At 34.9% G+C, this 22143-nt stretch overlaps 1 protein-coding gene and 3 long non-coding RNA genes across 4 annotated transcripts; 3 read left to right on the top strand and 1 right to left on the bottom strand.

Annotated features, from left to right (window-relative positions):
• The first annotated feature begins 4978 nt into the window (after window positions 1-4978).
• On the top strand, window positions 4979-7086 carry LOC136061901 (uncharacterized). Its single transcript, XR_010623747.1, has 2 exons — window positions 4979-5725; window positions 6519-7086. It is a non-coding gene; the product is annotated as an uncharacterized LOC136061901 (long non-coding RNA).
• Window positions 5880-19023, bottom strand: LOC112024747 (uncharacterized; the record flags this gene model as incomplete). The annotated part of the gene is given in 8 exon segments (XM_065760334.1): window positions 5880-6215; window positions 6733-7066; window positions 7160-7228; window positions 7357-7394; window positions 8851-8911; window positions 9005-9072; window positions 18602-18777; window positions 18959-19023. Coding segments are annotated over 8 exon segments (838 nt in total), but the record flags the coding sequence as incomplete, so codon positions are not given.
• Window positions 12724-14838, top strand: LOC136061904 (uncharacterized). The gene is made up of 3 exons (XR_010623750.1): window positions 12724-13155; window positions 13248-13308; window positions 14740-14838. It is a non-coding gene; the product is annotated as an uncharacterized LOC136061904 (long non-coding RNA).
• Window positions 19024-19992: 969 nt separating the features above from the next.
• Window positions 19993-22083, top strand: LOC136061899 (uncharacterized). Its single transcript, XR_010623745.1, has 4 exons — window positions 19993-20235; window positions 20980-21061; window positions 21147-21347; window positions 21843-22083. It is a non-coding gene; the product is annotated as an uncharacterized LOC136061899 (long non-coding RNA).
• The last annotated feature ends 60 nt before the right edge of the window (window positions 22084-22143 follow it).

The raw sequence follows: 22143 nt of genomic DNA, 5'->3' as shown, positions 1-22143 counted from the left end.
TTTTCTAGAAATTTTGCAAGCATGGAAAATATAAAAAGAAAATTTAATCTAATAGTGGACTTGTCAAAATTCGCATCCAATAAAAAGATATTAAGTTAAGGTTGTAACTTTAAGTTATAACCAATTTTGTAGCTAAACTTTGTCCTTAAATAAATTAGTCATTAAATTTTCTACTAAACTCAATACTTTTAATGGAAAAAAGTAGTTGCTGATAATGATGCTCTAATACCATGATAAAGATGCTTTAATACCTCGTTAAAGATAATTTGATATTATGTTAAATAAATTGGAGGAGATATAGAAAATATTATAGATGCAAAAGTATAAAATAGAGAAGGAAACACAAGAACACATAGGGTTATGTGGTTCGATCTACCGATCTTCATTTACGGAAGAAACTCTTAAATGTGAAGTATAATTCATGTGCTATAATGAACCAAATAATGATATTTATCTAGATTAACCATACATTAACTATCGTTAATTTACTTGTAGTATAAGACTTGACTTGCACACCAAATAAGATTGGACTTGGACCTAGACTATTGGGCTTGATATATCTATAACATTGACAATTGTTCTAGAAAATTCATGGACTCTCCAAATGAACTTGCCACTCAAGAAGTCGGACATGGGCGACCACGGCAATTCGATTCGGGGAAACCATAGATCTTGTTTAACGATAAGCAAACGTTTCTTTCTTTCTTTATTTTTCATTTGCTTAACCTTTGTTTTTTGTTTTTTTTTTTTTTTTAATATAAATCAAAATAGATATTACAATATTAGTTCCCATATATATATATATATATATATATCACTGAAAGAAATTAGTAAATCATAAATATTTAATTTTTGACAGCTTTTTACTCAATTATTGACAAAATAACTAAACCTGAGGAAGTAAGTCATATACAGAAAACTGATTCTCAAAAAGAAAAGGGCCATATACAGAGAATTTTTAGATAGTCCAGGTCCAGGACTACAAGATTCTTTTTAAATAAAGATGTGCAAGGTTCTGCAGCGGTGCGAGGATACCAGGCCTGGCCTCCTAGAACGGGTTATCACCGTTTGTTGGGGCATTTGGAAGAACAGGAACGAGCTTCGGATAGGGGGTAAAGGGAAAGCGGGAAGGACAATATTGAGGAATGCCATGAACTTGGTGGATGAGTTTCTCGCAGCAAATGAACAAAGGGCAGAAGTTCAGGTCGAAACTGCACCAACGGTTTCATGGGCAACCACCAAGTCGTGGGTCCTAGCCTACAAAGTCAACGCGGATGGCGCGGTCTTCTCAAACAGCAAACAAGCAGGTGCAGCTACGTGTAATTATCAGAGATGAGGCAAGGGAAGTAGTAGCAAGAAATGGAAATGCCCATTGGGAGCTATTGAAGCGGAAGCGAAAGCTGTGGAAGTTGGTGTTCACTTTGCCAGGTGTAGACAGGGAAAATTCCCGACCTATCACAAGCTGACACGTCACACTATTAAGTCCACAAAATGCGGCCAATTACAAAGCGCCACATGCTACTGCTAGGTTTTACTATTGCTATTCAGAAACCAACAGAAATTTGCCAAGTGTCATGCAAAGACCAATCACACATCATCGCACGTGTAAGCGATGACATAAGCAGTCTCGCACGTGTAAGCGATGACACAATCAGTCAGCACGTGCAAGCGATGACATAAGCGGACCAATCAAGCTCTGCCACGTGTCACCAATCAAACTCCGCCACGTGTCGCTTACCTACCCCAAAACTCCTATAAATAGAAGCCTTCCTAAGCCATTTAGGGAGGACCAGGCCATTGGAAGCACTCAGAAGTCCAGAAGCTCTGCCAGAACCAAGCTCTAAAGCCTCCAAGAACTTCAAGAACTTCAACTTCGAATACGAAGAACATTCAAAGGAAAATCATCCAAATCATCCGCCTAGATCCAAAAGTCTACGGGAATTAAGCCTGAAGTGTCCGAAAACATCAACAAATCACAAATCAGTGAAGCTCTACGGATTCAAGCCTCTAAAGCCCCGAAGAACTTCCACCACAAACCTTCGAATACAAAGAACATTCGAAGAGGAAACATCCAAATCATATTCCTAGATCTCAAAGTTCACTGGAATCAAGCTCAAAAGCCTCCAGAAACCTCACAAACCACAAATCATTGAAGCTCTACGGATTCAAGCCTCTAAAGCACCGAAGAACTTCCACCACAAACCTTCGAAGACGAAGAACACACGAAGAACACACGAAGAACACGAAGAACGTGAAGAACAAAGGATTTCTAACAAGCTCATAGCCAGAGATTCATTGTAATTCCGTTTCAACAATCTTCGATCCATCCTTCAACCAAATTGAAGGATACTTTGTGTTCAAGTGAAAATCACATTACCACAAATCCAATTAACAAATCTTTCAAGGAGATCGAATCAGAGGATAACTCTTTTGTAATCACAGAGAATTGTACCACACATTCATCAATACAAATTCGCATTTGTGAAACTATTTTTACTCGTTTGACTTTATTTCGAACCGAGAAATTTAGTCGTCCACACCAGGGATGTGGGAATCCGAGATGCTGAATTTGAGATCGATTTGTTGGTGATATACAACGCATTGCAAGGCCACGCTGCTCCACCTGTCGTCGGTGGTGAGCGTGGTAACTGGAATACTAAACCAAGCCTCCTCTTTATTTAGGAAGTGGAAATTTACTCATACCAAAAGACAGGAAAATGTCCCTGCTCATGTTTTGGCCCAACATGCAAAAAATGTTTGAGGACTACGTAGCCTGGTTGGAGGAATGTCCCAGCATGGTAGAGCACGTGTGTGCTCAAGACTCTGTGTAATAACTTATGTTTCTTTAATAAAGTTTAGTATTTCTCATAAATAAAAAAATGTGCAAGGTTCAAATCTCTCCCCCTCAACCATCAAATTGTCAAAAAAGAAAGTACGTCTCATTGCTTAGTTCAATTGTTTTATTTGGATCTTTGATTGCCAATTCCTTCAATCTCTCTCTAAATTAAGGTGAGTCATATATATGATTGGGTACTAATTTAATTTGACGGGAAATTAATGTAAAGAAAAATCAAAATTAATTAAATAAAGGATAAAGTTTAGCTACAACTTCTTTTAAAAAAATTAATTGTAGGGATGAAAGGCCCAAGAACGTATATTGGGCCATGGGCTTTGTCCAAGGACATTTAATAGTTCGAGAACAGATAGACATTAGCAAAAGAGTACAAATCAGTGAGTTATGGAAGGATCTTGGTCATAAGGGTTTGGGAAGATAGTCTGAGAAGAAATGCCTCATCGGCTTAATAGAATAAAGGCCAGAGGAGTTGACCTGCAATCAAGAGCAATACTTCAGGCAATTCTACTGGTAAGGATAAACATCAGGAGGGAATAGGACAAAGAAAAGCTAAGAAATATCTAAGAGAAAGAAGCTACCATCGTATTAAATACTCTGTAGCTAACTCTCTAACCACATTAATGTGGAGGTAATACCTGAACAGTGATACTCAGTCTTACTGTTACCCTCAAAGACTTCAAGAATGTGCTAATGAGACAAGGATCAAAACAGGCAACTTGACCTACACGTGAAGGGTGGAGATGAAGCAAAATAGGAGAATATAAGGAAGCAAGACCCCATTACAAGTGGGACATCAAAGAATCTATTAAAAAAAAAAAAAAAAAAAAACACTGTAGCACTAAGAATTGTAATTGTAATCAAGTCTAAGAGAAATATATATAAGAACTACTCTCCTGGGACTTTGCCGAGAAAGGTTTTCTTCGCGTAAAACTTGTTTATTTTGGTTTTCTTGTCATCTTCAACCCAATCTGATTGTTGTTCAACTCATTGAAGTCTAGTTTCAAACTCACTCTCTACAAATTCATTGTGTTGGGCTTTTTGGGCCTCTTTCGAGTTTAGGATCCAAAACGAGACCTTACATTAATATTATTATATATTTTGAAAATCTAACCGTTGAATTATATATTCTTTATGCTTTTATTACACATATCAAATTTTGTGCCAAGCGGATATTATTTACTATATGATCTATAAGCTTATATTTTATGTATAATTTTTTTTTTTTTTTGATAATTTTTATGTATAATTTTAAACTACAAAAACTTGCAATTTATTGATGACATAGCTATTGATCTTTAATTTTCTAGAAATTTTGCAAGCATGGAAGATATAAAAAGAAAATGTAATCTAATAGTGGACTTGTCAAAATTCGCATCCAATAAAAAGATATTAAGTTAAGGTTGTAATTTTAAGTTACAACCAATTTTGTAGCTAAACTTTGTCCTAAAATAAATTAGTCATTAAATTTTCTGCTGAACTCAATACTTTTAATGGAAAAAAGTAGTTGCTGATAATGATGCTCTAATACCATGATAAAGATGCTTTAATACCTCGTTAAAGATGATCTGATATTATGTTAAATAAATTGGAGGAGATATAGAAAATATTATAGATGCAAAAGTGTAAAATAGAGAAGGAAACACAAGAACACATGGGGTTATGTGGTTCAATCTAACGATCTTCATTTACGGAGGAAACTCTTAAATGTGAAGTATAATTCATATGCTATAATGAACCCAATAATGATATTTATACTAGGCTAAACTCTAGATTAACCATACATTAACTATCGTTAATTTACTTGTAGTATAAGACTTGACTTGCACACCAAATAAGATTGGACTTGGACCTAGACTATTGGGCTTGATATATCTATATCATTGACAATTGTTCTAGAAAATTCATGGGCTCTCCAAATGAACTTGCCACTCAAGAAGTCGGACATGGGCGACCACGGCAATTCGATTCGGGGAAACCATAGATCTTGTTTAATGATAAGCAAATGTTTCTTTCTTTCTTTATTTTTCATTTGCTTAACCTTTGTCTTTTGTTTTTTTTATTTCTGAATTTTCTGCCCCCTCAAATTTTTTTTAGACAGTATTTTGTTTTGGCTGTTCTAATCCAAATCCACCATTTGGGATCCCAGTACATACTGTGTGATTCCAGAGCACCGAGTACGTAGTCTTAAGACTTTAAGGCCACAGCTGGTATTTTTAATGCAAATTGCCACTATTACAGCATCATTTAATTGTTTCATTTTAGATAACTTGATGTTGTATGGGATTTGAAATTAGGTGCTCAATGTTCTGATTCTTCACTGAACTCCTGTTAATATTGTTCCCAATGATTGTATTTTGCCAATTGGTATTTTCTTATCATTCTGCTTTGAACAATCTAAAAATCAGGGAAAGCTAATACTCTTACAGTACCACCAAGAGGCCTGGGTCAAAAAGAAACTCTGGGACACATGGTAATAAGATACACTCTAATTTTTATCCACGTCGGCAGGCCTCGTCACTCGAGCTCATCCACATCAGCAGCAGTCCATCGCTGCATTCCATGTTGATCCAAAAGTAATTAGAGCTGGTTAGATACTGTTGGAATGTTAATCTGTTGTAACAACGTTTCGTTAGTCTCATTACTCTCTTAGTTGTATAAATACATCATAATGTGCTATTCCATCAGTATGAATGAGAAGGGCCTTATTAGCTTAATTCCTTTCTGATGTAGTCACGGAATAATTGTTATAACTGTTTGCCATTGGCTCTTATACCATGGAAACACCAAATCACCACCATTCTACAAGCCTATTCGTCATTGAGGTCTGCAGATGGATCTTTTCAATGTCCCAAGAGATTCATCAAAGATGAGGTAACTCATATTCCATGTCTTTTTCAACTCATATTATTTTTAAATGGTCTACAAAGTTGATGACTAAAGTGATTTATCTAACTATAATAAGAAAAAGGTAGAGTTTTGGTTTTATCCTGAAAATTTTCACTTTATTATTTAAAGGAATTAGACAGACTCTAGAAAAAATTCCATTATTCTACTCTCAAAGCATATGTTACATTTGGAAAAGGTGCTATAAGAAGGAATTTTTCTTCAGTATTGCTATCACGAGTAATCAACAAATGTTGAGTTACAGAAAAAGATCATTAATGTGTTTTATTTAATAGAAAAGCAAAATTTATAATATGTTGTAACTTGTAACAGAGAAGTGAGCCTTCTTTTCTCCTTTGCTTGTTCCTCCCCATCTCAAAGTTAGTACTTACTCCTATAGGGAACCATACAACCGTCTTGGATGCCCCTAAATTGAGAAGCAATGTGCTCACTAGTTCAATGTTTTATGATATGCGACCTGCAGCAGCAAAAAATAAGTAAATTGATGTGCATATAAACCTGCTACTCAAATTAAATCAGACTGGCATTGGCAATATAGGTTGGTTTGAAGAAAATTTTTCTGGAAATAGGTTAGTTCTGGGTCAAAGCTTTCAAATCTGCCTCTAGCTTGGATTGAGCTTTGGATTATTTATAAGTGTCTTCTTTGTTGTGTATACTTTATACATCATCAACATTTACATACAATTGTGTGATAGGTTTGGCAAATATTTTTTCAAATATAAGATCTACACAGGGTAGAATTGATCTTGGTCATTTACAGGCTAGGTTTGGTAGCACAGATCTACACCATAGCATTCCCGAATAGCAATGTTGCAAATAGGCTTACTACACTCATTGCTTATGCAAGCTAGCATATCCAACAGATGAGCCCCTTATTGTGGATTAGGATTATGGCTATTAGAAGTTTCTCCTAGATATGGGATAGTAATATTGAAAAGGCATATTGACAGAAGAATTTTCAGTGAAGTACATACAGATGTTGAAGTCTTGAGAAGCTCTCTTATTGCCATTGTTGCATAGCAAGAAGCTGGGAGGGTAAAGCTTAACTTAAGAGCCATCTGGGGTTCCTGAGATTCAACTCTTGGCAAGACATCTTCTTGCTCATCCTCCACCTCATTATCATCTGTTTCAGTCTTCATGTCATTTTCAAGAATCTCTGATTGTTTTGTACAATCAAACAGATTGTTTTTGTCATTTCCATTGGCCAGATCCTCTTCTCTGGCCTTCTTCACCGGTTTAGACTTGGCAATTTTCTCTAAATCTGTCTCTACTAATGGAATATTACCATCAGTATATGAGAGTAATTCCCTGTGATAACAGAAAAGAAAGACATTTTTGGTGAACAATATTATCTAAACATAATTATATACAATTTTCCTTTTAGAAAGGAAAAGGACATACCATTCGAAGTCAAGTGGCTTTTGAAAAACCCGCCTATAACTTCCAGTTATACTGGTTAATGAGAATTCCCTAAGAAAATCACCCACGTGAGGAACTTATGATTACAATAACAAAACAAGTGAGAGAGAGAGAGAGAGAGCGATGATGGGAAGGAGGGTGATTCACTATGAATTCAAGGAAAGTTTTCGGTGACATACTTTACACTATGTACACTCTCCAACAAGCTGATTGCATCCTGATCAATAAAGTAAATCAGAAAAAGGATATCTAAAGACCAAATGTATTGTATAATAATAAAGGAATAAAAAAAAAGGTAAAAATGTGCCATAAAGTCAAGTCATGTTGCTTATTGCCGTAAATTGGACATTATGATAGTTACACAGCAACTGAACCAACTACCAGTTGGGGTTTTTTTTTTTTTTTTTTTTGGGGGTGGGGGGGTGGGCGGTGGTTGAATAAAAGGGGAGGGGGGAGACCAGCCACGACTACATTAACTGGCATAACCATAGCAGCTCCTCTATCCACTGAGGAACCAATGACTAAGGGGCCTAGACAGGATGAAAGACAATGGTCACTCTCTTATAGGTGAGTTGAGGTATAGCCTAACCTCAGCCCCAACCAGAGCACCAACAGTTTCAGGAGGTGGGAGGCAAGTATCAAGCATTCATATGCTATGTCATTTTATAACACTATGGGACATATTGTCATTACATAAATCTATGCACATAATTTAATGTGGAATCTCCTACGAATCTACGACACAATGCTCCTTAGCAATTGTCTACTTAACCTTGATCTAATTTATGAGAAATGTCCCAGCAATATACATGAACCATCCAAGACAAACATGCCTGTCACTCCTCAGAATATCATGTTCCAAAAACTTCCTCAGTGTACATAGTTATATCCAGTTTTTCCCTTATTGGTAAGTTACACACACTTCCCAAATGGCTTTCAAACTATGACCTCACCTTCCACCCATTTTTATGGACACAGGAAATGTCATTTGAACCAGAGCTCATTAGCAATATATGGCTTATTTTCAGAAAAAAGTTTTAATTCCAGCAGCAATTTTTTCAATAAGCCCAACATTACTATCTTATCAGATAAAGTCAGATCCGACCAAACTATTCTCTTTTATTTTTTAACTGAAAAGTTATACACACCAAATGGGTTTTGAACACATGACCTCATCCTCCGCTCACACTTGTGAGAGAAAGTGCCATTTGAGACAAAGCTCATTGGTGCCATATCCTGCCAAAATGATGAAAGATCAAATAGACCTGATAGATTAATTTCAAGCCCATCCTAGTTAGCCTTGAATATACTCTTTTCAAGTTGGCTTGGCTGAGCTAGGCATTTATTACATTGTACAACAGATAAACAAGTTAATTACTCTATCCTAGAGGCACCAGACCACACACGTCAATTACTCAATGTGTTTTAGATTATACAATTTACTTATGTCAATACGACCAGGCTTGGCAGTATGTTTATCTACCAGAATACAGAATGCCCAACAGTGTTTCATTTCAGAGGAAAACTTAACTAATTCCCATAATATGCAAGTAATATGTTCAACATAACAGCCCAGCTCCTCAAATATAATTATTCATGAGCCATGAAAATATAGTAAAATTGGAAACAATAAAAATATATTATACGGAAAACATCAGTAAGATAAAGCTCACCTTCTTTGCCAAATCATGGAAGACATTGGCAATATCATTAGATGGATATATTACCCTTGAACTGCCAACAACCAACACACAGTCAGATAAGAAAGAAATCTTTAAATGATCTGAATAGTGTCAAACAGGTGAGAAAATGTAAGCCTTCCCTTACCCAGGCATTGGGAGGACAACATCATCAATTGTATAATTTCCAGTATGGATATCTTCTGCAGTTACAACCTGTCAGACATGTAGTAACAAAGCTCCCTTAAAATCCTCACCGTATCTAAACCAGATAAATACTTACATGTGACTAAAGGCATATATGATGGCATAACTACCAAAACAACATCCACATTTGGCTTCCACAAGTCAAGGTCATTCAGAACATAGATTGTTACCATATATAACACATTAACAGGAATTTGGCATCCACATCCTACAGTTAGAATAGTAGAGGTAAACTTATTTATAGCTTACATTGATCCGGGTAACTAGAAGTTACAATGTCGTAGGATAATCTTAAGAATAAAAGCATAACCTCTTTTTTTCACACACAACTTTATGTTCTAGAAGAGTTTTTATTACATTCATACTGCCCTTCTGAAGGGAAAATTAAAGGGAAAATTAAAGGGAAATGGAAGAAAGTTGCAAGATCAGGAGTGTATTGAAATGCCAGTGTGTGGCCCCCAATCCACAAATGCAATTCACTCTGATTGTGGTGAATTGTAGTAGCTGAAATAAGGCTAAAAGGGAATCTGTTTCTACTATGGAATTTTCCAAATCTAACATATACTTTATACGCAACATATGTCACAAAAATTTTCAATCTCAGAAGCATTCCAATTGGTTCTTATAAAATCAGATTATGATGGATCAAATTGGAAGACTTAACTTAAAGTCCGCAAGCCTATTCATCATGTTCCCAATAGCTCATGTCATTCCATCACAAAATAAAGAATCTAAAACCAACATATGAAGGACGATAAAATAATCATAAAATCAGTTTCTTTTATAGGTAATATGTTAAATTACCAACTATCCCAAAAGTTTAAGCTATTGGGAAATGGTAAATTTAATCACATAATTCAAACAATTCATCTCACATGTGGGCACAAACTCTCTTCTAATAAGTGATTCCCAACACGTGGGATTCTAAATGGGAGGTAGATTGGAGAAGACATGGATCAAATTCAGGTCCTCCTGCTTTGATACCATGTTAAATTACCGATTGTCTCAAAAGTTTAGGTTATTAGAAAATGGTACTAGACATTTGTATTAGAGGAAGGAAAGATATTAGATAGAAAACCCAAGAATTTGCTAAAGAGGGGCCTATACATAGATGTTGACAAGACAGGGAATGAAATGGTATTTGTATTGAAAAATTTGCAAAAGAGGTACTTGGAAAATCTAAAGCATGTGGGGTATCGACTAAGGAGAATTGGTGGTGGAATGAGGGGGTTCAGGCAAAAATTAGATTAGAGAGAGAGAGAGAGAGAGAGAGAGAGGGAGGGAGGGAGGGAGGGAGGGAGAGAAGCCTAACTAGATGTGCTATAGAGACAGTGTCACTGTTAGAATAGTAGAGGTAAACTTATTTATAGCTTACATTGATCCGGGTAACTAGAAGTTACAATGTCGTAGGATAATCTTAAGAATAAAAGCATAACCTCTTTTTTTCACACACAACTTTATGTTCTAGAAGAGTTTTTATTACATTCATGCTGCCCTTCTGAAGGGAAAATTAAAGGGAAATGGAAGAAAGTTGCAAGATCAGGAGTGTATTGAAATGCCAGTGTGTGGCCCCCAATCCACAAATGCAATTCACTCTGATTGTGGTGAATTGCAGTAGCTGAAATAAGGCTAAAAGGGAATCTGTTTCTACTATGGAATTTTCCAAATCTAACATATACTTTATACGCAACATATGTCACAAAAATTTTCAATCTCAAAAGCATTCCAATTGGATCTTATAAAATCAGATTATGATGGATCAAATCGGAAGACTTAAAAGTCCGCAAGCCTATTCATCATGTTCCCAATAGCTCATGTCATTCCATCACAAAATAAAGAATCTAAAACCAACATATGAAGGACGATAAAATAATCATAAAATCAGTTTTTTTTATAGGTAATATGTTAAATTACCAACTATCCCAAAAGTTTAAGCTATTGGGAAATGGTAAATTTAATCACATAATTCAAACAATTCATCTCACACGTGGGCTCAAACTCTCTTCTAATAAGTGATTCCCAACACATGGGATTCTAAATGAGAGGTAGAGTGGAGGAGACACGGATCGAATTCAGGTCCTCCTGCTTTGATACGATGTTAAATTACCGATTGTCCCAAAAGTTTAAGTTATTGGAAAATGGTACTAGACATTTGTATTAGAGGAAGGAAAGATATTAGACTGAAAACCCAAGAATTTGCTAAAGAGGGGCCTATACATAGATGTTGACAAGACAGGGAATGAAATGGTATTTGTATTGAAAAATTTGCAAAAGAGGTACTTGGAAAATCTAAAGCATGTGGGGTATCGACTAAGGAGAATTGGTGGTGGAATGAGGGGGTTCAGGCAAAAATTAGATTAGAGAGAGAGAGAGAGAGAGAGAGAGAGGGAGGTTTATTTATTTATTTGTTTATTTTTAATGTAGTCACATCTAAGATGTGAATTATTTGAAGTTAAATTTCTATCAAAACACATCCTTAATTAATCTCCATTGACAAGTGAGATTTTGTATAGAAGAAATCTAAACATGTACTTGGTGTCTGTCTCACATTGACTAGTGCGATTTTGTTGTCCAGTTCATAATTCCACTTATCCTATCTTCTTTCTTTCTCCATCCTACCCCAACTTAACTTATCATTAGCCTTAACTCTAGCGTCTCAGATAGTCTTTTTTGCTTCCCTCTCACCTTTTTACAATTTTCGTAAGTGACACTGTCTCTATAGCACATCTAGTTAGGCTTCTCTCCCTCCCTCCTCCCTCCTCCCTCTCTCTCTCTCTCTCTCTCTCTCTCTAATCTAATTTTTGCCTGAACCCCCTCATTCCACCACCAATTCTCCTTAGTCGATACCCACATGCTTTAGATTTTCCAAGTACCTCTTTTGCAAATTTTTCAATACAAATACCATTTCATTCCCTGTCTTGTCAACATCTATGTATAGGCCCCTCTTTAGCAAATTCTTGGTTTTCTATCTAATATCTTTCCTTCCTCTAATACAAATGTCTAGTACCATTTTCTAATAACCTAAACTTTTGAGACAATCGGTAATTTAACATGGTATCAAAGCAGGAGGACCTGAATTTGATCCATGTCTTCTCCAATCTACCTCCATTTAGAATCCCACGTGTTGGAATCACTTATTAGAAGAGAGTTTGTGCCCACATGTGAGATGAATTGTTTGAATTATGTGATTAAATTTACCATTTCCCAATAGCTTAAACTTTTGGGATAGTTGGTAATTTAACATATTACCTATAAAAGAAACTGATTTTATGATTATTTTATCGTCCTTCATATGTTGGTTTTAGATTCTTTATTTTGTGATGGAATGACATGAGCTATTGGGAACATGATGAATAGGCTTGCGGACTTTAAGTTAAGTCTTCCAATTTGATCCATCATAATCTGATTTTATAAGAACCAATTGGAATGCTTCTGAGATTGAAAATTTTTGTGACATATGTTGCGTATAAAGTATATGTTAGATTTGGAAAATTCCATAGTAGAAACAGATTCCCTTTTAGCCTTATTTCAGCTACTACAATTCACCACAATCAGAGTGAATTGCATTTGTGGATTGGGGCCACACACTGGCATTTCAATACACTCCTGATCTTGCAACTTTCTTCCATTTCCTTTAATTTTCCCTTTAATTTTCCCTTCAGAAGGGCAGTATGAATGTAATAAAAACTCTTCTAGAACATAAAGTTGTGTGTGAAAAAAAGAGGTTATGCTTTTATTCTTAAGATTATCCTACGACATTGTAACTTCTAGTTACCCGGATCAATGTAAGCTATAAATAAGTTTACCTCTACTATTCTAACTGTAGGATGTGGATGCCAAATTCCTGTTAATGTGTTATATATGGTAACAATCTATGTTCTGAATGACCTTGACTCGTGGAAGCCAAATGTGGATGTTGTTTTGGTAATTATGCCATCATATATGCCTTTAGTCACATGTAAGTATTTATCTGGTTTAATACGGTGAGGATTTCAAGGGAGCTTTGTTACTACATGTCTGACAGGTTGTAACTGCAGAAGATATCCATACTGGAAATTATACAATTGATGATGTTGTCCTCCCAATGCCTGGGTAAGGGAAGGTTACATTTTCTCACCTGTTTGACACTATTCAGATCATGTAAAGATTTCTTTCTTATCTGACTGTGTGTTGGTTGTTGGCAGTTCAAGGGTAATATATCCATCTAATGATATTGCCAATGTCTTCCATGATTTGGCAAAGAAGGTGAGCTTTATCTTACTGATGTTTTCCGTATAATATATTTTTATTGTTTCAATTTTACTATATTTTCATGGCTCATGAATAATTATATTTGAGGAGCTGGGCTGTTATGTTGAACATATTACTTGCATATTATGGGAATTAGTTAAGTTTTCCTCTGAAATGAAACACTGTTGGGCATTCTGTATTCTGGTAGATAACATACTGCCAAGCCTGGTCGTATTGACATAAGTAAATTGTATAATCTAAAACACATTGAGTAATTGACGTGTGTGGTCTGGTGCCTCTAGGATAGAGTAATTAACTTGTTTATCCGTTGTACAATGTAATAAATGCCTAGCTCAGCCAAGCCAACTTGAAAAGAGTATATTCAAGGCTAACTAGGATGGGCTTGAAATTAATCTATCAGGTCTATTTGATCTTTCATCATTTTGGCAGGATATGGCACCAATGAGCTTTGTCTCAAATGGCACTTTCTCTCACAAGTGTGAGCGGAGGATGAGGTCATATGTTCAAAACCCTTTGGTGTGTAAATAATTTCAGTTAAAAAATAAAAGAGAATAGTTGGCCGGATCTGACTAATATCTAAGATAGTAATGTTGGGCTTATTGAAAAAATTGCTGCTGGAATTAAAACTTTTTTCTGAAAATAAGCATATATTGCTAATGAGCTCTGGCTCAAATGACATTTCCTGTGTCCATAAAAATGGGTGGAAGGTGAGTCATAGTTTGAAAGCCATTTGGGAAGTGTGTAACTTACCAATAAGGGAAAAAACTGGATATAACTCTGTACACTGAGCAAGTTTTTGGAACATGGTATTCTGAGGAGTGACAAGCATGTTTGTCTTTGGATGTTCATGTATATTGCTGGACATTTCTCATAAATTAGATCAAGGTTAAGTAGACAATTGCTAAGGAGCATTGTGTCGTAGATTCGTAGGAGATTCCACATTAAATTATGTGCATAGATTTATGTAATGATATGTCCCATAGTGTTTATAAATGACATAGCATATGAATGCTTGACACTTGCCTCCCACCTCCTGAAACTGTTGGTGCTCTGGTTGGGGCTGAGGTTAGGCTATACCTCAACTCACCTATAAGAGAGTGACCATGGTCTTTCACCTGTCTAGGCCCTTAGTCATTGGTTCCTCAGTGGATAGAGGAGCTGCTATGGTCATGCCAGTTAATGTAGTCGTGGCTGGTCTCCCCTCTCCCCTTTTATTCAACAACCACCCCCCCCCCCCCCCCCCCCAAAAAAAAAAAAAAAAAACCCCAACTGGTAGTTGGTTCAGTTGCTGTGTAACTAACATCATGTCCAATTTAGGGCAATAAGCAACATGCTTGACTTTATGGCACATTTTTACCTTTTTTTTATTCCTTTATTATATACAATACATTTGGTCTTTAGATATCCTTTTTCTTTATTGATCAGGATGCAATCAGCTTGTTGGAGAGTGTACATAGTGTAAAGTATGTCACCAAAAACTTTCCTTGAATTCATAGTGAATCACCCTCCTTGCCATCATCTCTCTCTCTCTCCATTGTTTTGTATTGTAATCATAAGTTCCTCATGTGGGTGATTTCTTAGGAATTCTCATTAACCAGTATAACTGGAAGTTATAGGCGGGTTTTTCAAAAGCCACTTGACTTCGAATGGTATGTCCTTTTCCTTTCTAAAAGGAAAATTGTATATAATTATGTTTAATAATATTGTTCACCAAATGTCTTTCTTTTCTGTTATCACAGGGAATTACCTCATATACCGATTAATATTCCATTAGTAGAGACAATTTAGAGAAAATTGCCAAGTCTAAACCTTGAAGAAGGCCAGAGAGAGGATCTGGCCAATGGAAATACAAAAAAACAATCTGTTTGATTGCACAAAACAATCAGAGATTCTTGAAAATGACATGAAGACTGAAACAGATGATAATGAGGTGGAGGTGAGCAAGAAGATGTCTTGCCAAGAGTTGAATCTCAGGAACCCCAGATGGCTCTTAAGTTAAGCTTTACCTCCCAGCTTCTTGCTATGCAACAATGGCAATAAGAGAGCTTCTCAAGACTTCAACATCTGTATGTACTTCACTGAAAATTCTTCTGTCAATATGCCTTTTCAATATTACTATCCATATCTAGGAGAAACTTCTAATAGCCATAATCTAATCCACAATAAGGGGCTCATCTGTTGAATATGCTAGCTTGCATAAGCAATGAGTGTGGTAAGCCTATTTGCAACATTGCTATTCGGGAATGCTGTGGTGTAGATCTGTGCTACCAACCTAGCCTGTAAAGTCCAAGATCATTTCTACCCTGTGTAGATCTTATATTTGAAAAAATATTTGCCAAACCTTCACACTTGTATGTAAATGTTGATGATGTATAAAGTATACACAAACAAAGAAGACACATATAAATATCCAAAAGCTCAATCCAAGCTAGAGGCAGATTTGAAGCTTTGACCCAGAACTAACCTATTTCCAGAAAAATTTTCTTCACAACCTATATTGCCAATGCCAGTCTGATTTAATTTGAGTAGCAGTTTATATGCACATCAATTTACTTTTTTTTTGCTGCTGCAGGTTGCATATCATAAAACATTGAACTAGTGAGCACATTTTCTCAATAGGGGCATCCAAGATGGTTGTATGGTTCCTATAGGAGTAAGTACTAACTTTGAGTTGGGAGGAACAAGCAAAGAGAAAAGAAGGCTCACTTCTCTGTTACAAGTACAACATATTATAAATTTGCTGTTCTATTAAATAAAACATATTAATGCTCTTTTTCTGTAACTCAACATTTGTTGATTACTCGTGATGCAAAACTGAAGAAAAATTCCTTCTTATAGCACCTTTTCAAATGTAACATATGCTTTGAGAGTAGAATAATGGAATTTTTCTGTCTGTCTAATTCCTTTAAATAATAAAGTGAAAATTTTCAGGATAAAACAAAACTCTACTTTTTCTTATTATAGTTAGATAAATCACTTTAGTCATCAACTTTGTAGACATTTAAAATAATATGAGTTGAAAAAGACATGGAATATGAGTTACCTCATCTTTGATGAATCTCTTGGGACATTGAAAAGATCCATCTGCAGACCTCAATGACGAATAGGCTTGTAGAATGGTGGTGATTTGGTGTTTCCATGGTATAAGAGCAATGGCAAACAGTCTAACAATTATTCTGTGACTACATCAGAAAGGAATTAAGCTAATAAGGCCTTCTCATTCGTACTGATGGAATAGCACATTATGATGTATTTATACAACTAAGAGAGTAATGAGACTAACGAACGTTGTTACAACAGATTAACATTCCAACAGTATCTAACCAGCTCTAATTACTTTTGGATCAACATGGAATGCAGCGATGGACTGCTGCTGATGTGGATGAGCTCGAGTGACGAGGCCTGCCGACGTGGATAAAAATTAGAGTGTATCTTATTACCATGTGTCCCAGAGTTCTTTTTGACCCAGGCCTCTTGGTGGTACTGTAAGAGTATTAGCTTTCCCTGATTTTTAGATTGTTCAAAGCAGAATGATAAGAAAATACAATTGGCAAAATACAATCATTGGAACAATATTAACAGGAGTTCAGTGAAGAATCAGAACATTGAGCACCTAATTTCAAATCCCATACAACATCAAGTTATCTAAAATGAAACAATTAAATGATGCTGTAATAGTGGCAATTTGCATTAAAAAATACCAGCTGTGCCAAAGTCTTAAGACTACTTACTCGGTGCTCTGGAATCACACAATATGTACTGGGATCCCAAATGGTGGATTTGCATTAGAACAGCCAAACAAAATACTGTCTAAAAAAATTTGAGGGGCAGAACATTCAGAAATAAAAAAAAAAAAAAAAAAAAAACAAAGGTTAAGCAATGAAAAATAAAGAAAGAAAGAAACGTTTGCTTATCGTTAACAAGAATCTATGGTTTCCCGAATCGAATTGCCGTGTCTCGCCATGTCCGACTTCTTGAGTGGCAAGTTCATTTGGAGGAGTCATGAATTTCTAGAACAATTGTCAATGTTATGATATATCAAGCCCAATAGTCTAGGTCAAGTCCAATCTTATTTTTGGTGTGCAGTCAAGTCTTATACTACAAGTAATTAACGATAGTTAAAGTATGGTTAATCTAGATAAATATCATTATTTGGTTCATTATAGCACATGAATTATACTTCACATTTAAGAGTTTCTTCCGTAAATGAAGATCGGTAGATCGAACCACATAAACTATATGTTTCTTGTGTTTCCTTCTCTATTTTATACTTTTGCATCTATAATATTTCTATATCTCCTCCAATTTATTTAACATAATATCAAATATCTTAACGAGTATTAAAGCATCTTTATCATGGTATTAGAGCATCATTATCAGCAACTACTTTTTTCCATTAAAAGTATTGAGTTTAGTAGAAATTTAATGACTAATTTATTTAAGGACAAAGTTTAGCTACAAAATTGGTTATAACTTAAAGTTACAACCTTAACTTAATATCTTTTATTGGATCGAATTTTGACAAGTCCACTATAGATTAAATTTTCTTTTTATTTTTCCATGCTTGCAAAATTCTAGAAAAAAAAATTTAAAAAAAAAATTTTTAAATTAGCTAAATTGTCATCATAAATATGCAAAGTTTTGATAGTTTTAAAATATGCATAAAATATAAGAGTTATAAAGNTACATTAAAAATAAACAAATAAATAAATAAATCTCAACCAGAGGAGAAGCCTTTAGATTTTTTTTTTTTTTTTTTTTTTTTTTGGGGTGCAGAAGCCTTTAGAAAGAACTTAGGTGATCAGATCTCTTCAACATGATATTTTGCAGGACCATGGAAACCATGCAAATTTTGTATAACAATGTACCTTAATATCTCTAGTGTCTAAAAAATAATTTGGATTGTTCAAGTTAAGAAGGCCCATGTAGGATGATGGAAGACACAGGATTACACCAACCTGAAAGAGAGGAAATGGTGCTCTTGGCACACCCTACCAGATAGGTTGGGTTTTAGCAGAAATGCAGGGCCATGTAAAACGAACAATGCATATTTTGTATAAGAATGTACGTTAATATCTCTAGCATCTAAAAATAATTCAGGATTGTTCAAGTAAAGAAGGCTCATGTAAGATGATAGAAGAAAAAAGATAACACCAACTTGAAAGAGAGGAAATGGTGCTCTTGGCACACCGTATCAGATAGGTTGGGTTTTAGCAGCGATTATAATCATGTACAAGTATAAATAATAATAAAAATAAAAAATTATTGAAGGACTATGACACCAAACCTTCACAAGATTATTTCTTTCTACAGGAAGATCTGTTCCAGAGATTTCATCTAGATGATTAGAATCATCTGCATCATTATAGCTGTCATCTTCACATTCAGGCATCCCTCCTGACACATTTTCAGTATTATCACCTTTACAATATACCAAGTCTCCCAACACAACTTGGTCAGTACCTGCAACATGTTTGAATAATCTTAAATTGAATAGTGCTAACAAACAAATGTGCAGTCAAAATTTTGAAATACTTCCATAATAATGATGATGATCTGACAACCTAACATTACATAATTGATGCATTAGATGCATAGAAAGACACATGAAATTTCTCCGCAGAAAATACAAGCGACAGCATACCATATTTTTGCACTCTCAGACTAGCTGCATGGTTCCACAAATAGCTTTGGTAACTATGTACATACCTGAAAAATAGGACAGCAAAACATTGTAAAAGTTGAAAGCCAAAATTAATTTGAAGCTTAATGATTCTCTCACCTCTCTCTTCATTTGCTTACATGTGTGTGTGTGTGAGAGAGAGAGAGAGAGAGAACAGAATAAAAATTTGAATCAAGGATTCTCTCAGGGTCGTTCAGTGATTCAGTCACCGCGTAGAAGAGATTAATACCGCAAAGGCTGCACTGAGTTATCTCAGAATAACTGCATCTTTCCGGATAAGTTTATTTTTTTCAGATATATTTAAACACTGGTTTCATACATTAGAGAGCAACAGTTTTATTCTATAATAGTACAGATTTCCTAGCAAATTCAATCACATAATACAACAATAAAAAATTTTCCTTCCCTGATAAACATTTAATAATTTTGTTCACAAGAGAATGAATAGATGCCAAAAGGTCTTCTCGACAACTTTTTATTCAAGTGAAAACATTTGCCACTAACTACAAAGAGTTGGGTCCAAGTCACACTTGGTGTAATGTTATACCACTCAAAATGTTTTTATTGGATGCTAATTTTGACAAATCCACCATTAGATTATATATATATATATATATATATATATATATATTTTTTTTTTTTTTTTTTTTTTATTTTAAGTATCTCTTATACTCTAAGGGAATTAGTTAAAAAAATAATTTTCAAATTTTTTGATAAAAAAAAGTAAAAAGCAATCGATTTTTTTTTAAATTTTGTATATTTTTATCAAAACATTTCTAAAATAGTCTATTAAAAAAATACCATAAAGGCATCGGTCAATCCATGTAAAAATACTTTAAGGTTAAAAAAAATAATTTTTTTTAGAAGGAAGTAAAAGAGTAATTTTAGTCTTTAAAAAAAAAAGAAAAAAAGAATGAACAATTGGTAGTGGCACAAAACAAAACGCAGCGTTTAGAAGGGAAACGTTAGAAAAAGCAAAACACGCCCAAAATCAAAAGTGGCAGTGACACGAAACAAAACAAGAGAAAATCAAATGTACTTATTAAATTCATTCTCTGCTCTGAAACCAAAACTAAAACCCTACTTCCTCTGCAACTCTAACTTCAACTGTAACTACTCTCCCATCACAACCACAAAATCCTCCATAACCCAAATGGCAACCAAGGTTGATGAATCCAACGTTGGAATCTTCTGTTCATCTCTAACCTCCCTGGCTTTCGTGGCATTCTCAAACAAAGGTCTTCTTCTTCACAAAAAAAAAAAAAAAACAGAGACATTTTCAAATATCATTTAAATTTGGACTCTTTCTTTATTCTTTGTAACCAAAATCCAATCTTGTTAATGGGTTTTTTTTTTTTGAAGTACTTTTTGTTTTGCCACTTCATATTTAGTTGATAATTTTCTAGTTGTTAACAGTGTGTGTGTGAAGAATTTATTGCAAGTTTTATGTTAGTCTGAAAGAGTTAGTATTGATTCAATTTTATGCATGCATTCATGTAAAACAATTTCTTACCATTTTTTTTTTTGCTGCTGCTGCTGAAATAATTTGTATCAATTCTTGTGATTTTCACAATTTCAATTTGTGTATGTGAAAATTTTCAGTTTTTAGTTGTTAGTTCTCTCTGTGTGTGTATCCTAAAATTTCTTGAAATCTTTTGTTAGTTCTGAAAGAATTCTTACTCTCTCTCTCTCTCTCTCTCTCTCTCTCTCACACACACACACACACACACACACTCACATAAATTTTTGTATAATTATTTGTGATTTACATAGTCGCTTTTCTTTATTTCTTATGCTATCCTCTGTGTTGCCATTGTATCATCGGCAATTTTATTTGATTCTACTTCAATTAGAGGGAAATTTTAGACACACACACACACATACACAAATATATGTATGTATAGGGCAATTAGTTGGTATTGTCTTGTGGTTATATTGATGTATTTCTTTATTTATATATTTCTCTTGGAATTTTGATCTAGGTATTCCGATTTTATTGTGAACGAAGTAGATAAAGAAGGAAATGTAGCTCATCTAACTTCCTTGGATGCCCCTCAAGAGGAGGTAATTAGGATTTATGGTTTTGTTTTTGTTTTATAAATTTGAATATATTTATAATGATTATAGAGTGATCTTTTGACCTATTCAGATTGGTGAGGAAACTGTGACGACGACAGAAGATACAGCTAATACTAAAAGTTATGTTTCTGAAATTGAATCATTTAGATCTCTAGCTGGTGAATCGGATGCCAAGCATTTAGAAGATTTTATTAATCAAATTAATTCTGGTGTTGAAGATGGCATTTCACCAATTGTTCTTTCACCAGATTCTGACAAATCTCATCGAACGGTTAGTTTTGGAGTTTGATTTCAATTTATTCATTTATATATCTACCCTTCTGGTCCACATTGGGCTGGCTGTGGTGCTGTCAAGACTGAGAAAATGTTTAGTTTTGTGAGGCATGAGGTTGGCACATGAATTTTGCTAGGTTTTCAGTTTACTATAGAGCTACCTAAGGCTGAACCAACCTTACCATTGGTTTGTTTTTGGGTCGAGGGCTTGGTGGTCTACTTGAATGTAGGCTAATATCAAGTTGAAGAAAAGAATGTGTTTATATGCTTCAGAACCTTGAGACTGAGGACAAACTTAACAGACTGGATCTCAATTAATTGCTTTGCTTTGTTATCCTGCCACTTTATTTTCAAAGCAATTTCCAGAACTGATTGCTAAACCTGGGGTGGGTTTGGTTCCATTTCGAGCTACACCTAGTAAGCATAGATTCCAAGTTTCTCTCCTAGTTCTGTGTTAGCATATCATTTATCACGTACTTTTTGCATCTTTCAGGCAATGCACAATTTTTTTAAGCAGAACTTCAAATTCCTTGTCACTGATGTGGTTGATGGACCAGATGCCTCATCAAAATGCATTCGTGTGAGGTTAAATACTGGAGGTCAAAGAAATAAAGGCAGACACTCCAAAAAACGGAAAGAAAGAGGTGATAAGCCCTTTGATAGCAGAGGTTCAGAAAATTGGTCAGAGAACAATGGGAAGTTCCTTAGGTAATATAGCCAAAGCTCCTTCTTTTTCTTGGTTTCTTCATAATCATATTTATGCCACTTATATGTTTCTTTAAGATTTAAAATCT

The sequence above is a fragment of the Quercus suber genome, unplaced genomic scaffold (genome assembly GCF_002906115.3).
Source record: "Quercus suber isolate HL8 unplaced genomic scaffold, Cork oak 2.0 scaffold_362, whole genome shotgun sequence".
Classification (NCBI taxonomy): domain Eukaryota; kingdom Viridiplantae; phylum Streptophyta; class Magnoliopsida; order Fagales; family Fagaceae; genus Quercus; species Quercus suber.
This window is presented reverse-complemented; position numbering and strand designations above follow the sequence as displayed.